This window comes from Paroedura picta, chromosome 14 (assembly GCF_049243985.1).
Source record: "Paroedura picta isolate Pp20150507F chromosome 14, Ppicta_v3.0, whole genome shotgun sequence".
Classification (NCBI taxonomy): Eukaryota; Metazoa; Chordata; class Lepidosauria; order Squamata; family Gekkonidae; genus Paroedura; species Paroedura picta.
Window position 1 is genome coordinate 35258345 of NC_135382.1, and position 14252 is coordinate 35272596.

Below are 14252 nucleotides of genomic sequence, written 5' to 3' on the forward strand. Positions count from 1 at the left end.
TCGCCTTCCCATTCCTCCAACAGTGCTGCTGTTGTTGTTTTTTTCTTCCTCCAGGAATAGCACAGTTTGGAAATCATCCGTTGCCTCAGAATTAACTTGTTTGCGGTTGCTCAATCGTATCCACGGTGTTGGGCAATTTTTATCAGAAAAGTAGCTTCGAAATGAGGCGTGTGTGTTAAGTTCTGCCAAGTCTCTTTGCAACTTATGGCAAACCGTATGAACTAATGCTGTCCAAAAACGTCATCAACAGCCTTGCTCGGTCGGGGCTTGCGAACTGAGGGTGGTGGCTTCCTTGACTTGAAGAGAGCAAGCATGGTGTCGTGGTTAAGAGCAGCGGCTTCTAATCTGGTGACCCCGGTTTGATTCCCCGCTCCTCCACGTGCAGCCAGCTGGGTGTTGTTGGGCTCATCGTAGAGCTGTTCTCACTGAGTAATTCTGTCAGAGCTCTCTCAGCCCCACCTACCTCACAGGGTGCCTGTGGTGGGGGAAAGGAAGGGAAGGCAATTGTAAGCCGCTTTGAGACTCCTCCGGGAAGTGAAAAGCGTGGTATAAAAACCAACTCTTCTTCTTCTGAATCGATCCATCTCCGGTTGGGTCTTCTTCACTTTCTGCCGCCTTCAACTTTACCTCACACTATTGTCTTTTCTAGTGACTCTTGACTTTTATATGACAAACGACAATAGCGTCAGTTTAGTCAGTTTTGATTTTGGGCTTGATTTACCTTTTTGTTCGTCCACGTTATCCAGGGGTAGTCAAACTGCAGCCTTCCAGATGTCCGCGGACTACAATACCCATGAGCCCCTGCCAGTGTTCGCTGGCAGGGGCTCATGGGAATGGTAGTCCACGGACATCTGGAGGGCCGCAGTTTGCCTACCCCTGATGTTATTCCTAAAACTCGCCTCCGACGCCACATTTCCAATGAATTGGTTTCCTGTCAGCCTTGAAGTTTTGTAGCCGCCCAGGAGTAATTACTTTTGTAGCAATGGGATGTAAATTAATTTGATTTTCATGTTGTGTTTTCATTATATTGTGTTTTATTTAGTGCTTATACTGCCCCTCACGACAAATCGCCTCGGGGTGGTTTACGCATAAAACCCAATAAAACACAGCATTAAAACCCCCATAGAAATCTGAATAAATAAATAAATAAAACCCCAATTATACAAAAACTAAAAATAATATCAACAAATAGATGACGGCATTCATCGCCCCAATGACTATTCCAGCCAGATTAGCAAGATGTTCCCCTAATCTTTTCCATCCAGGACAGATCACACATATGGGGAGGGATCCACTGATGTCTTTCTGCTTTAGAAAATTTGTTACTATCCTGAACCCTCAGAAAGGGGCATATATACTGCCCTCAGCCTTAGGGGATGGCGGTATATAAATATAATAAATACATTAATAAAATATTACCATTATCAGAGTTGCCAGCCAAGACCTGGGCCCTGTCAGAGGTGGCAAAGTTCTGAAAGGCCTGTAAAATGGCACTTTTCCACTGGACGTTTGGATGAGGACAATCTATAAAAAGCCCTTCCCTTCTCCAACTCGAGATCCATGCCAGAATGATTAGGGCACTCTTAGAGGGTTTTTAGGCTAAGAACTGCTTTAATTGTTTTATATTTAATTTGGATTTATATTTTTAATTGACCTGAGTTGCCCCAAGCCTATCAGGGAGGGTTGGCCAATAAATCTAATAATAGATCAATATATCTCCTGCTATATATATCTACAGCCTCTCCTGTTTAGACTTTAGCCTGCTTAGTGCTGTCTGCGTAAAAGCTTGCATTAAAAAATGGAAAGAGCACGGATCCCTATTTTTGAAAGCCCCCCCCTCTAGAAATTATGTCATCGCTAAAGACAGATTTTAAAGGAAATATTCTCCTAGCAACCAGATCTCAGGTGAAAGGAACAGAAAAGCATTGCCTATGTGAAATATTAAAGTATTTCCAAGGCATTTATGCAGCAAGCCCCCCCCCCCCCTCCATGCCATACAGTCTTAACTCTTAACATATGTGGGTCGAATTTGTCACCGCGCAGCTTTTACCTGTTGGAAAACTTTGCTTTAATGTATAATTTATCTCTCTGAATACGTGGAAAGATTAATTTGCAGTGTTTTAGAACCAAAAGCATTCGGTTCTCCATTTGGCCCGTGACTTGATAGCCCGCTGTTTGTTCAGATGCCGAATCCTTCTTTTGCAATTGGTGGAAGAGCAAAAAGATGGACGTCCGTAGGTTGTGCACAGGGCAGAGAGAGAGGATGAAGAGAACTTTCCCACTTTCTCCTTCCCATAATACTAGAACTCGAACTAAGTTTGAATCCAGCGAAATCTTTTGTGCCGGCGCAGATGGTGACGTCAGCTGGCTCGAACCAGGGTTAGAAGCTGTGTGCTGCTTGACCCAAACCTGGTTCATTTTTTTGGCATGCATCCCTTGATCGTGGAAACGGAAGGGTACTAATTTGAGTGCAGGGGGCAAGTCGAACAACATGTGGTGTCACTGCTAATCACACACTTGTGGGTATGTAATCGCTACTTTAAAACCGAGTTTCAAGTTGAAATGGCTGAAAAATTTGCTTTCTGCACTAGGCTTCCGGTCGGTCCCACGACAGTTGGCAGATGGTTCTCGAACTTTTTTCTGAATGTGTTTTCCCCTCCCTCTCTCTCTTTCCTTCTAGTGGCTCTGCCCCCAGAGAAGATGGATGGTACATGCAGCGGCGATGAAAAGAAAATGGAAAAGGAGAACGATGCACGTGCAAGCGCCAAGAAGCAACTAAAATTTGAGGTAAGGCCTTCTAAGAAGAACAAAACAAAACCCGGAGCCATCTAAAACTCGGGCTGGGCTGGCATGCAGGCTGTTCGATGGATAAACGTCGTTTCTCTCGTTTCGGCTTCCAAAATCCAGCACTGGCCTTCCAGACTTTGGGGAGCGCCCTGTAGGTTTCTGCTGTCATGCTGGGCCAGCGGAAGCGCAAGGCAGGCGGAGTTTTCAGTCACCAATCAGGCTTCGGCATGTAGATGAAGAACCATGATTGGCCTCGTGAGTTGTGAAGGTTTGCTGCATCCAATCGCACGGCAGTAACTTTACCTGTGTTTGGGCGAGTGGCTAGAATGGGTGCCACTCTTAACCTGCACATTATGCTGTTTCTGTTGTCGAGGATGGTTCACCTGGAAAGAAGGTGACCGGGTTCAGGAGGCTCTCTTGCTGCAGTCCTTACAGCAGCACTGTAAAATAGATTATATTACTAGCCTTACGCTGTAGAGGGAAAGAATGAGAGAGAGCAACTTGCAGAGTTCAGGGCCAAGGTGAGATTCAAACTGGGGACTTTCCAATTAGTAGCTCATCTCTTAGCCAAGCTCTTAGAAACCAGGGCCAAATTTTACATGCGAATGGAGAAAGTTTCTGTAATAGAAATGATGCTTCCAGTGAAGTATATGCACAGACAGGGAGTGTCCGAATATTTGTTGGCATCGCAGGGTGAGCGTGGAATAAACTTGGCTAAGGAGGAGATGGGCAATCCAAGAGCTTTAGAATCTGTGGCCGCTGGGGATGGGGGTGAAGAATGTGAAAATTTAGCTCAGCAGACCGAAACCCGCCCCAGACCCATGCTGCATACCTTTGGACAGGAAACGCTTCGATTTCCTTCTTTTTATGAGCCTTCTCTTTTGTCGTGCCGTTGTGTTTGGTCTGTCTGCGTGTGCGTGCTTTGTAGGTGACTCCTCTCTTTCTAGTTATAAACTTCCTGGTGGAAAAGATGCTTTTGCCAGAGTCTTTTATCTCTGGGCCTACGGAGTGCTGCGACCTTGACATGGTCACAGTGGAAGAAACGATCCGGTCAAGAATGAGTCAGATGGCCTGTTTCCTTGGGAGACGAGCAAACATCGTAAAGTTGCCAGACGTCGTGTCTTGGCAGGCTTTGCTTATAAAGAGAGAGATTTAATAAACACAGGCACCGAAATCACATTGTCACACCGAGATGGAGGTGCACCGATGACACCAAAACATGTGTGTTATGTCTCAGTGAACAGCCAACTAAGGGCCACCTCTTTGTCAAATAAAGAGTTCTTCTGATCATCAATTAAAGCTGCAAATAGTCCCCAGTTTAAGTTTTGTTGTAGAAAGTAGTAGATTTGGTGCCAAACTTCTTTTCCCGCAAAAAGTCATGGCTTGAGGATGGATGGATATGCTTTTAGAAGTGTAAAACTGCTTTGGGGGTTGGTAACTTCCTGAGTGACGTCACGAGCACCAGCCAATCAACACTTTCTGTTGCATACTCTCCCTCATATGATACTGGATTTGTTATTACCCATGCAGTAAAGGAAAGAATTCCATGCCACGGTTCCCCTAGCAGGGATGCCCCAACAGTGGCTCTCCAGATGTTCACGGACTACAATTCCAGGTGGCATGGGCTCATGGGAATTGTAGTCCATGGGCCAATGTTTGGCCACCCCTGTGCCTATTGCTAGGCTAATTCTGAAAGTGTTACCAAATGGGCTTGAATACAGACATTTTGAGGGGCTTGGAATGGCAGGCATCTTTTAAGGTAGGGGAAGGAAAAGATTTGTGGTTTGTTACCTTTTCTGATTCTTACTGGCATTAAAAAAAGTAAACAAACTATTATTTCAAGCTGCTCAGGACCAGGTGGAAAAGCAGGGTATACATGTTTTAATAAACAAATAAACACTGTATATCTTTAATACTGAAATTGATCTAGAGAGCAAACAAGTTGGGGAAGGGGATGTTCCCCATAAGACTTAGTCCTATTTTTATTGGCGTGCTTGTGAAAACTGAGTAACTTTCGGCACATCACAGTAAAATTAGCCCTTTCTTCAGGGACACACATCCGTCCAGGAAAACTCCAGTGACTAGCTAACCCAGAGAGCCAGTCTGGCGTAGAGGTTAAGAGCAGCAGCCTCTAATCTGGAGAACTGGGTTTGATTCCCCACTCCTCTTCCACATGCAGCCAGCTGGGTGACCTTGGGCCGGTCACAGTTCTCTCAGAGCTCTCTCAGCTCCAACTACCTCACAAAGTGCCTGTGGTGTGGAGAGAAAGGGAAAGGGACTGGGACTCCACAGGGTAGAGAAGAGCAGGGCACAAAAACCTTCTAAACAAGCATGCACATCTTATTCCCACAAAAGTCATTGCGTGTTAGGCAGCGCAAGCCAAGGAGAGCTCTTAATTTGTGGCAAAGAACCAGGTGTTGTATCTCCCCCACACACACACACACACAGACAGTCCGTCAAATCAAAGCTTCTGAACCATGTAAGCTTTAGGGTTTTTCATTTAAAGGGATGAACGCTTTTCGTCTTCTGACCCAGGTACAAAAGAATCCAAATTGGGGCTGTTGAGACAGAGATTTCTAAATTCAAGGTGGTAGAGGTGCCTTGGTTTTTAAAGTTGCTGGAAATGTTTGTGTAAGACGAAACTCTTGTTTCCATCGATGGGGGGGGGGGGCTTGGGGCAGCTTTTGGCCAGGGTTGGATACAGCAGAGGGAAGGTTTCCTTTGAACTCAGCAGGGGATTTGGGGAGGGGGGGGGGCAGGTTACAGTTAACTGCTGTAGGGAATTGGTTTCAAGTCAGCTGATGGAGCAGGTATTTCACGCTAAAGCTATTTGGTGCTTGCTTATTTTATTTGTGTGTAGCCAGGTTTATCCTTAACTGCCCCCCTCCCTGAGCTTTTGCCACTGATTTCCCAAAATATAATTTTTGGGAGATGGGAGATGGCAGGAAAACAAAACAAGAGGTCAATAGATTACAGTGCAGTTTTAAACAGTGCTAATGCTCCTCCAAGGGTACTGATGGCTAATAAACTCCAAAGGGTATTGCTCTGCATAGGGTGAAGAAGAGTCATTTCTTATACCCCACTTTTCACTACCCAAAGGAAGAAGAAAGAGTTTGTTTTTATACCCTGCTTTTCACTGCCCGAAGTCTCAAAGCGGCTTACAATCGCCTTCCCTTCCTCTCCCCACAACAGAGACACCCTGCGTGGTAGGCGAGGCTGAAAGAGCTCTGGCATAATTGCTCTGTGAGAACAGCGCTATCAGGACTGTGATCAGCCCAAAGTTACGCAGCTAGCTGCATTTGGAGGAGCGGGGAAATCAAACCCAGTTCTCCAGATTAGACGCTGTCGTCCTTAACCACAACGCCACGCTGGGTGGGTGGGTGTTAAGCGTAGTCCAGTCTCTTCCAAAATTTCCTGTTCTTCACAGCCTTGCTCCGGGATGTGGCTTCCTTGATTCAGTCTATTATTTGTGTCATCCTCTTCCTGTGACCTTCAGGTTTTCCTGCATGGCTGTCTTTTCAAATGAATCTTGTTTTGGGTTATTTCTTCCCCTCCCCCCTTCCGAGCACAACTACAATTATTTGCCTAGTTCAGGGGTAGTCAAACTGCGGCCCTCCAGATGTCCATGGACTACAATTCCCAGGAGCCCCTGCCAGCATTCGCTGGCAGGGGCTCCTGGGAATTGTAGTCCATGGACATCTGGAGGGCCGCAGTTTGACTACCCCTGGATGGTAAATTGATAATTGGTCACTGGAGAAACCTTCACAGTCGTACCTACTATGTTCTGTTGATGGGCACTGGTTTTAGCATTCACTAGATTGTAGTCTTAAAACCGGTCGGCATTAACCCACGCTTAATGCTGGTGAGGATTATTTCCCCCCTCCCTTTATAAATTCTAACTTGGGCTCTGCTTCAGTAAACGTAGAGCTTTAATGAGTTATAAGGAGTTGCCGGGATTATTGCTGCGTTTTAAAGAAATTCTCTCCGGTGGAAGGGCTTTTTTGCAGACCGGTTTAGCCCGACGGTCTATTTTGTATTAATGGTCACTTCTGTTTCAACTTCATCTTGTTTCACGCTGTGAGTCTCTTCGCTCCCCCCCTGCCCTCCTTGAATTAAGTGGGTTTTGCTCTCCCCTTGCACACACACACACTCTTGGTCTTCTTTCCTTTTTTTTAAATTGGAGGATCTTGCATTATATGTCTGAGAATTTCAGCCGCTGTCTTTCACATAGTTTCTCCTCCTTGTTCAATGAAACTGGGGAGGGAAATGTTTCAAATTCCCTGAGAGTATTAGCCCAAGGGAAATAGACAGACGGTGCAATTGAATACCTTCCTTCTCCTGCACAGTAGGGAGGTGTGTGTGTATATGTGTGTGTGTGTGTTGGGGTTAGCTGCAAACCTTAGGGTGGCCAAACAACTAGCAAGGAGAGATGGACCAGATAACATTTTCTTGAAAGTCCAGGCAGGTAGCTGGACCATGTTGTGCAAAGGTCAGAAATTTGGCCCAATGGCCATTTTTCCACCCCCATCCCAGTACTATATCTTTGGGGTGAGTATATTCTCTTCTTCTTTTCCACCCCGTAGTCTCTGTTTCAGAAGTGTAGCCAGTTCCTACTAGAGGGCAGGTTTGTCGAGCTCAGACCAGCTGCCCTGTTTCTCCTGTTCTTGCACATAAATGGTTCCCTTGACTCATGATTTAGACCAGCCTTTCTCATCCTTTTTACCGTTGAGAAACCTGTTAAGCATTCTTCAGGATTCGAGAAACCCCGGAAGCGATGTCAGCAGGCCACACCTCCATGCCGTGCCCCCAGAAGTCATTTATGATCGCGGCCCCTCCTCCCCCCACCCCCTTCAGGCCCGTTATTGGCCATTTTGTGAGGGATGGGTAGATCGACATAACCATATATGGTCATACTACCTGATAATTTGTTTTAATTTAAAAATATATTTAAAATTCATTAACCACCCAATAGACGAAACCCTTCCAGGCTATTAAGAAACCCAAGAGTTTCACAAAAGTCTTGTTGAGAAAGATTCAAATGAGTAGCCGTGTTGGTCTGACGTAGCACAATAAAATCAGAGTCTAGTAGCACTTTTAAGACCAACAAAGATTCAAGGCTCATGGCAAACTAGGCTATCCAGATCAGGGCAAAATGATCCGGCCTTTAAAATATTTGTTAATGCTTGCTCTCAACATGTTCCTGATCCTTATCCATTGTTCCTCCTCTTAATATTTGTAAAAAAGCCTGGAGGGTGGAACGGCCCAGGGTGTCCGAGTTGGAATAGGGCCAATCAGGGTGTGGCCAGCAAAGCTGATTGGCCCTGATTGGCCCTGCACCTACAGCTCCTGCCCTCCCTCCCTGGATGCTAGCCACTTTGCTCACAGATGCTGCAGGAGCCAGCACCTGAGAGAGAGACATAGAGACACAGAGAACCTTGTCAAACCGCAAACCAGCCCTGATTACCTGCTATGGCTCCTGCTGCGAGGGAGAGAGACAGAGAGAACCGCCGAAACAAGCCCCCATTCCCAGCTACAAACAGCCCTGATTACCTCCTATGGCTTCTGCTGCAACAGGGGAGGGGGGGAGACAGAGAGAGAGATCTGCGCCTGCTGGTGTCCCCTGGATCCTAGTGCCCACTGCATTCCTGGTTGCAATGGGCTTTCTTGCTAGTAGAATATAAAATCATAAATATAAAATCAAATAATGTTTTTAAAGCAGCGGTTGCATTAATTTAACGTCTTCAGGATGAGAGTTTGGCCTTCTCTGCCGATAGGTTTTTGGCTTCAGGTAATCCCTCCCTCTGTCCATGTTCCTTAGGAACTGCAGTGTGATGTGTCCGTTGAAGAAGACAACAGGCAAGAATGGACTTTCACACTGTATGACTTCGACAACAACGGCCGAGTCACCCGTGAGGTAAGCAGAGTGAGTCATGCACATTTCACGTTTGCTAGCAGGAAGAAATGGTATCTGTCCCACGTTGTCTCTTGTGTTTGTGACGTGAAACATTTGATTGGCTGAGTTGGTATGATGTCATGGAATGTTCAGTTAGCCCTCGCTCATCTGCGGCAACCTTGAAGAACTAATGACCCCGACAGGCTTGTGTGCCCAGTGGAAAGTGGAAGAAAAAAGAGCAGAGGACGCTGACTGAGGTAGTAAAGAAGGGCAAAGCCGAAGAAGCAAGCAAGAAGTTAATATAACAGTGGCCTAGTTCTCTTTGAGCCAGAAAACCTATCTCTGGGCAGTGCCAGAAACTCTAGGTCTGCCTTTCTCAACTTTTTTACTATTGAGAAACCCCTGAAACATTCTTCAGGCTTCGAGAAACCCCAAAAGTTGTGATATCTTGTGGAATATGATTAGGAAGCATACTGTGTACACGGCCACCCAGGGCCCTTCCCCTGGCACAGATGGTGTGGGGCTTAGGGACCTCAAGTTGCTAGGTCTAGAGTCATAGATGGTGGCAAGGGATCTGTTCTAGTTTTGACAATCTCAGAGGCACGAAGGCCAAGGAGTTGTGGAAGAGAATCTTGGTGTCTGTCCGTCCATCCATCCATCTCATGCACCCTTAGGAATGTCTCCCTGATGAACACGAATGTAAAATCAGCCATAAAAATCTGAAAACTGCGAGGCCCCAAAGACATTTTTCTCAGAGATCAGCCCTCCCAGTAAGGTTGGCTGATGTCCATAAGCAGTTCCCCCTGCACTCCATTACTGTGTTCTTGATTAGTGGTTGCCAGATGTATAAATCGAAGCTGCTGGAAAACCTTGCGTTTCAAGGTGTTCAGAAAGTCCTATCTGTGGAGAGGGAGGAGCTGTGCTTGAGCCCATTCCCACAGTCAACTCGTCACTTGGTGTCAAAGCCATCAAGGGATAAGTCCGTTCTGGTCACCTCTTAGCTTTCTAGTTTAGAATCCTTGCCTGTACAAACACACATGCACGCACCCAACACATGGAGCCGTTTGCTGTTTGATGTCCAGGATTAGCTGTTTGAAAACCAAGAGCGTTTAAGAGCGTTGAGCAGGGGGTTGGACTAGATGGCCTGTATGGCCCCTTCCGACTCTATGATTCTATGATTCTAAAACTGCTTGTTTTTGCGGGGATAAAACTCTTCCACAGGAACGATTCTCTAAACATAGTGTCTAAACAGAACCATTGCAAAATTGTGCCCTTTCCTAGTCAAGCTAACCCAAATAGCGAGCGTCCTCTTTTGAAATTCTTTCCAGTGGTATTAGCTACGTCAGTCAATCATATTTACGGGCACGGAGCCGTGGGCCGGCCTGTCAAATTATCCACTGCCCACCATCGGATTTAATTTCAAAGCAACAGAATGTAGCCGGTGGCTCTCGGTACAGAAACGCAAGCAAAGGCGACATGGCCTCGAAGAACCTTGTTGGATAATCTTGACGGCTGTAGTTTTGTATACAAAAATAAAGGGCTAGCTCTACGCCTCGCTTTTCCAGAGCAGGCATTGTTAGTTAAGCAAGCACACATGTGTGCTGATCGGGCCAAGGTGATCATCATCTATAAGCGTTTGACTGGATGGGGTCCGCAACCTTTTTGAGCCTGCGGGTGGGTACCGTTGGAATTCTGAGACACTGTGGTGGGCACGGTCCCAAAATGGCTGCCACAGGAGGCGGAGCCAGCCACAAAATGGTTTCCACAGCTGGCTTGAAGTCATATAGTGAGGGTCGTAGTTTGGTGGCAGCTGCTGCCACGGCAACGGTTTTGAAAATCTACGCAGCCCATCGATTCTCCCAAGGGCCGATCAAAAGCCTTGTACTTGCGCCCCTGGGCACCCCGCTGGGGGATCCCTGTTAGAAGAGGGTCCTTGGGTGGGGGGTTATTGTTTGTTTGTAGGAGATTCCCCACCATCCCTAGAACCATTTTTGAAAGTCATTCTTATACCTTTTGAGCCCTTTGGCCTAGAAATCTAAACATAAATAAATTGGACATGGACAATGATCCTCCAGGCCTTCCTGTCCTCTACCACAGGGGTAGTCCACCTGTGGTCCTCCAGATGTCCATGGACTACAATTCCCACAAGCCCCTGCCAGCATTTGCTGGCAGGGGCTTGTGGGAATTGTATTCCATGGACATCTGGAGGACCACAGGTGGACTAACCCTGCTCTGCCATTCCCCGGAGTCCATTTAATAAATAAATATGAATAAATAAATAAACCACTCCAGCCCTCGGGCTTTCTCCACACGTGACCAAATGAATATTATATTAATAAATCTGCTTTAGAGGTATAAATAATGTGGTGAACACTATTGAGTAGAAGAAAACAGTCTGAAAAGTTGTGTGCCTCCCCCCCCCCCGCATTTCCAAAAGGACACTGAAAGCATCCAAATAAATAAAGAAGTAAATGCAAGATGGAGTACAAACTCTCTTGATGTTTGCCTGAACTGAAGTTGACCAAAATTTTTAAAGAGGGGCGCATGCATGGTTTTTTTTTTTTTTTAAACAGTGTGTAATGACAAATCTCCATAAAAGTATTCAAATTCCATCTCAGAAGGAAACGCTTTGATTCTTGGCAATATTCTTTTAAGAATCTTCTGAACGTAATGTGGCTTTGATTCTGTTTTCCGAGACGGCTCTTTCTTTTGGGGGGCTTCCCCCCCCCCTCCTTCTGCCGTTCCAGTTTAGATCTATGCATGCTTCTTTTTTAAAGTGGCACGTACTTGGGAGCATAATTAGCGTGATGGCAAAATTATGAAATTAGTATCCTGTTGTTGTGCTTAAAACTCTCCCATTAATGTTTGGAGTGAAACGGGGCCGTCGATGGCCCCTTTTGGCACGCAGGGAGATAACTGCCTGCGTTGTAATATGGTTATTACAAAACTTGGCTAATATTATTTTTCTCCTCGTTGTTGGTGCTACTAAGAGATGAACTCATTATAAAGGTGGGGGGGGGCCCCCTCCGGAGAACGTGACAACTGCCTTGTAATTAACTTCATATGGAGGGTAAGAATCAGACTTAGAACAGACAAAACGTATTTTGCATCCAGGCTGGTTTGTGTTTTCTCTTGTTGTATATTTGGGTCTCTTTCCTCATGCTCCCCCCCCCACCCTCGAGCTTTGTCCCAGTTCAATCTTAGGCCTGATTCCAGCATTTGCTGAAAATCCCTTCCATGTGGTTTCATAAATGCCTGGTTCCCTTAAGAACCAGGGCCAAGGCTTTCTCCATTCTGGCCCCCAGCTGGTGGAACGGACTCCCAGAGGAGACCAGGGCCCTGACAAAGCCCAAACAGTTCCTCAGGGCCTGCAAAGGGGAGCTCCTCCGCTAGGCATTTGGTTGAGGTCGACCCAAACCATCACTTCCAAATGGCCCCCAAACCCCCCCCCTCTACTATGACTGCTTCCAATCTGCCTAACCCTCTGGGTCCCATTAAGAGTTGAGCTGAGGTTCTTTTGCACTTCCATCGTTCTCTAATGTTATTGTTGTTATCATGTTAAGGTTATTATTCTGGCTAATAGCCACAGATGAACCTCTGCTCCAAATGTTTACCCAGTCCCCTCTTGAAGCTGTCGTATCACATTTATGGTCATATCACATTTACCCGTGATATGACCATAAATGGTAATGTTGACTCCCCCCTAACTGGCCAATGATGGGCCTGGAGGGGTGGGAAGAGGAGGGGCCCCGGGTGGGCGTGTCCACAGCCCTGCTTCCCAACCCTATTCTGCACCATCGTGCCCCTGCTGGGGTTTCTTGAAGCCTGAAGAATGTTGCAGGGGTTTCTCGAGAGTAAAAAAGTTGAGAAAGGCTGCTGTAGATAGACAAGCAATACTTGCCATTCTCGAAAACAGCAGGCCAGCAGAGTTAGAAACGGGATCATTTGTCATTCTTTTCAGAAGAAGGGAATAGCGTCAATTTATTTTTATTTATTTTATATGCTTCTCACTTGACCCCCTTTTCCCAAATAGCATTAAAAGCAAAACTGAATCTTATGGCACTTTAAAGATAGAATCGGAGGGGAGGGCATCAATTTTTTGAAAGGCAGACATACACAAAAGAAGAGATTGTAAATAGTGTGGTGTTGTGGGTTGTAAACTCTAAAAACCTCAGACATTCCATCACTCTCTCGGTCCCCCCCCCCTTTATCTCCCCCTCCCTCCGATCTGCTATATGGGAGTAATAATTTTCCTTCCGTGCAGGGTTGTTGAAAAGATTACTGACAGAAAGTATGTTAATAATACTTGGAATATTTCTTCCCGGTATTTCCAGAGTCATTTCGCAGAACGGATTTGGCTTTGCCGTTTCATCGTTTTCTCGGCTAGACTGGGGCTCTCCTCCTTTACGAGAGACACATGTGTTCTCATCAGAGGCAGAAAAAAATCTTGATAGCGTCTCCTTTGGGAGTTGGATTGAGACTAAATGTTCCACGGGAAGAATGGAACTTTACAGCCTAACCTTCCTATAGCAGTCCTCCAGGTGGGGCCTGGAGATTACACCTGAACAGATAATAGGAATCAGTCCCCCTGGAAGAAATAAATGCCTTGGAGGGTAGACTCTAGAGCAGGGGTAGTCAAACTGCGGCCCTCCAGATGTTCATGGACTACAATTCCCATGAGCCCCTACCAGCGTTCGCTGGCAGGAGCTCATGGGAATTGTAGTCCATGGACATCTGGAGGGCCGCAGTTTGACTACCCCTGCACTAGAGCCAGCGTGGGCAAACTGTGGCTTCCTGGGTGTCTGTGGACTACAATTCCCATGAGCCCCTGTTCTTTGCTGGCGGGGACTCATGAAGAAGAAGAAGAAGAAGAGTTGGTTCTTATATGCCGCTTTTCCCTACCCGAAGGAGGCTCAAAGCGGCTTACAGTCGCCTTCCCATTCCTCTCCCCACAACAGACACCCTGTGGGGTGGGTGAGGCTGAGAGAGCGCTGATATTCCTGCTCAGTCAGAACAGTTTTTATCAGTGCCGTGGCGAGCCCAAGGTCACCCAGCTGGTTGCATGTGGGGGAGCGTAGAATCGAACCCGGCATGCCAGATTAGAAGTCCGCACTCCTAACCACTACACCAAACTGGCTCTCAATTCATGGGAATTGTAGTTCATGGATACCTGGGAAGCCACAGTTTGCCCACCCCTGCTCTAGACTAGAGCATTATACCCCACTCCTTTCTCCAAATCCTACCTTCTCCAGGTTTCATCTCCAAATCTCCAGGAATTTCCTGATCTGGAGTTGGCAGCCGTGTGCCTTGATAACTATGAAGTGGAGTATCTGGACCCTCAGGAACGACAGAGATGGGCCCTGCGGTGGGATTAACCAGTGGTGCCGATGACCCGTTTTATCTGGATCCAGCTCTTTGTATTTTTGGTCCAACCTCTTTTGCCTTTGGCATCAATTCAGTCGGCAAAAACGGCTTCCTGGACCACCACCTTGCAACTTTCGCCGCTTAACTGCATTGTCCTAAAGGGAAATATCAATGACAGCGGTTGTGACGCTTAAAAAACATAAATTAT

The 14252-nt window shown here is 46.5% G+C and overlaps 1 protein-coding gene across 3 annotated transcripts in view; it reads left to right on the top strand.

Moving 5' to 3' along the window:
• NKD1 (NKD inhibitor of Wnt signaling pathway 1) overlaps positions 1-14252 on the top strand; it is a 112032-nt gene that overhangs the window by 81636 nt on the left and 16144 nt on the right. For 2 of the 3 annotated variants that reach the window (XM_077310878.1, XM_077310881.1), the window contains 2 exons: positions 2681-2787; positions 8606-8710. In XM_077310878.1, the coding sequence (XP_077166993.1) occupies positions 2681-2787; positions 8606-8710 (212 nt within the window). The remainder of the gene's footprint in view (positions 1-2680; positions 2788-8605; positions 8711-14252) is intronic. The other variant, XM_077310880.1, reaches the window with a different exon arrangement.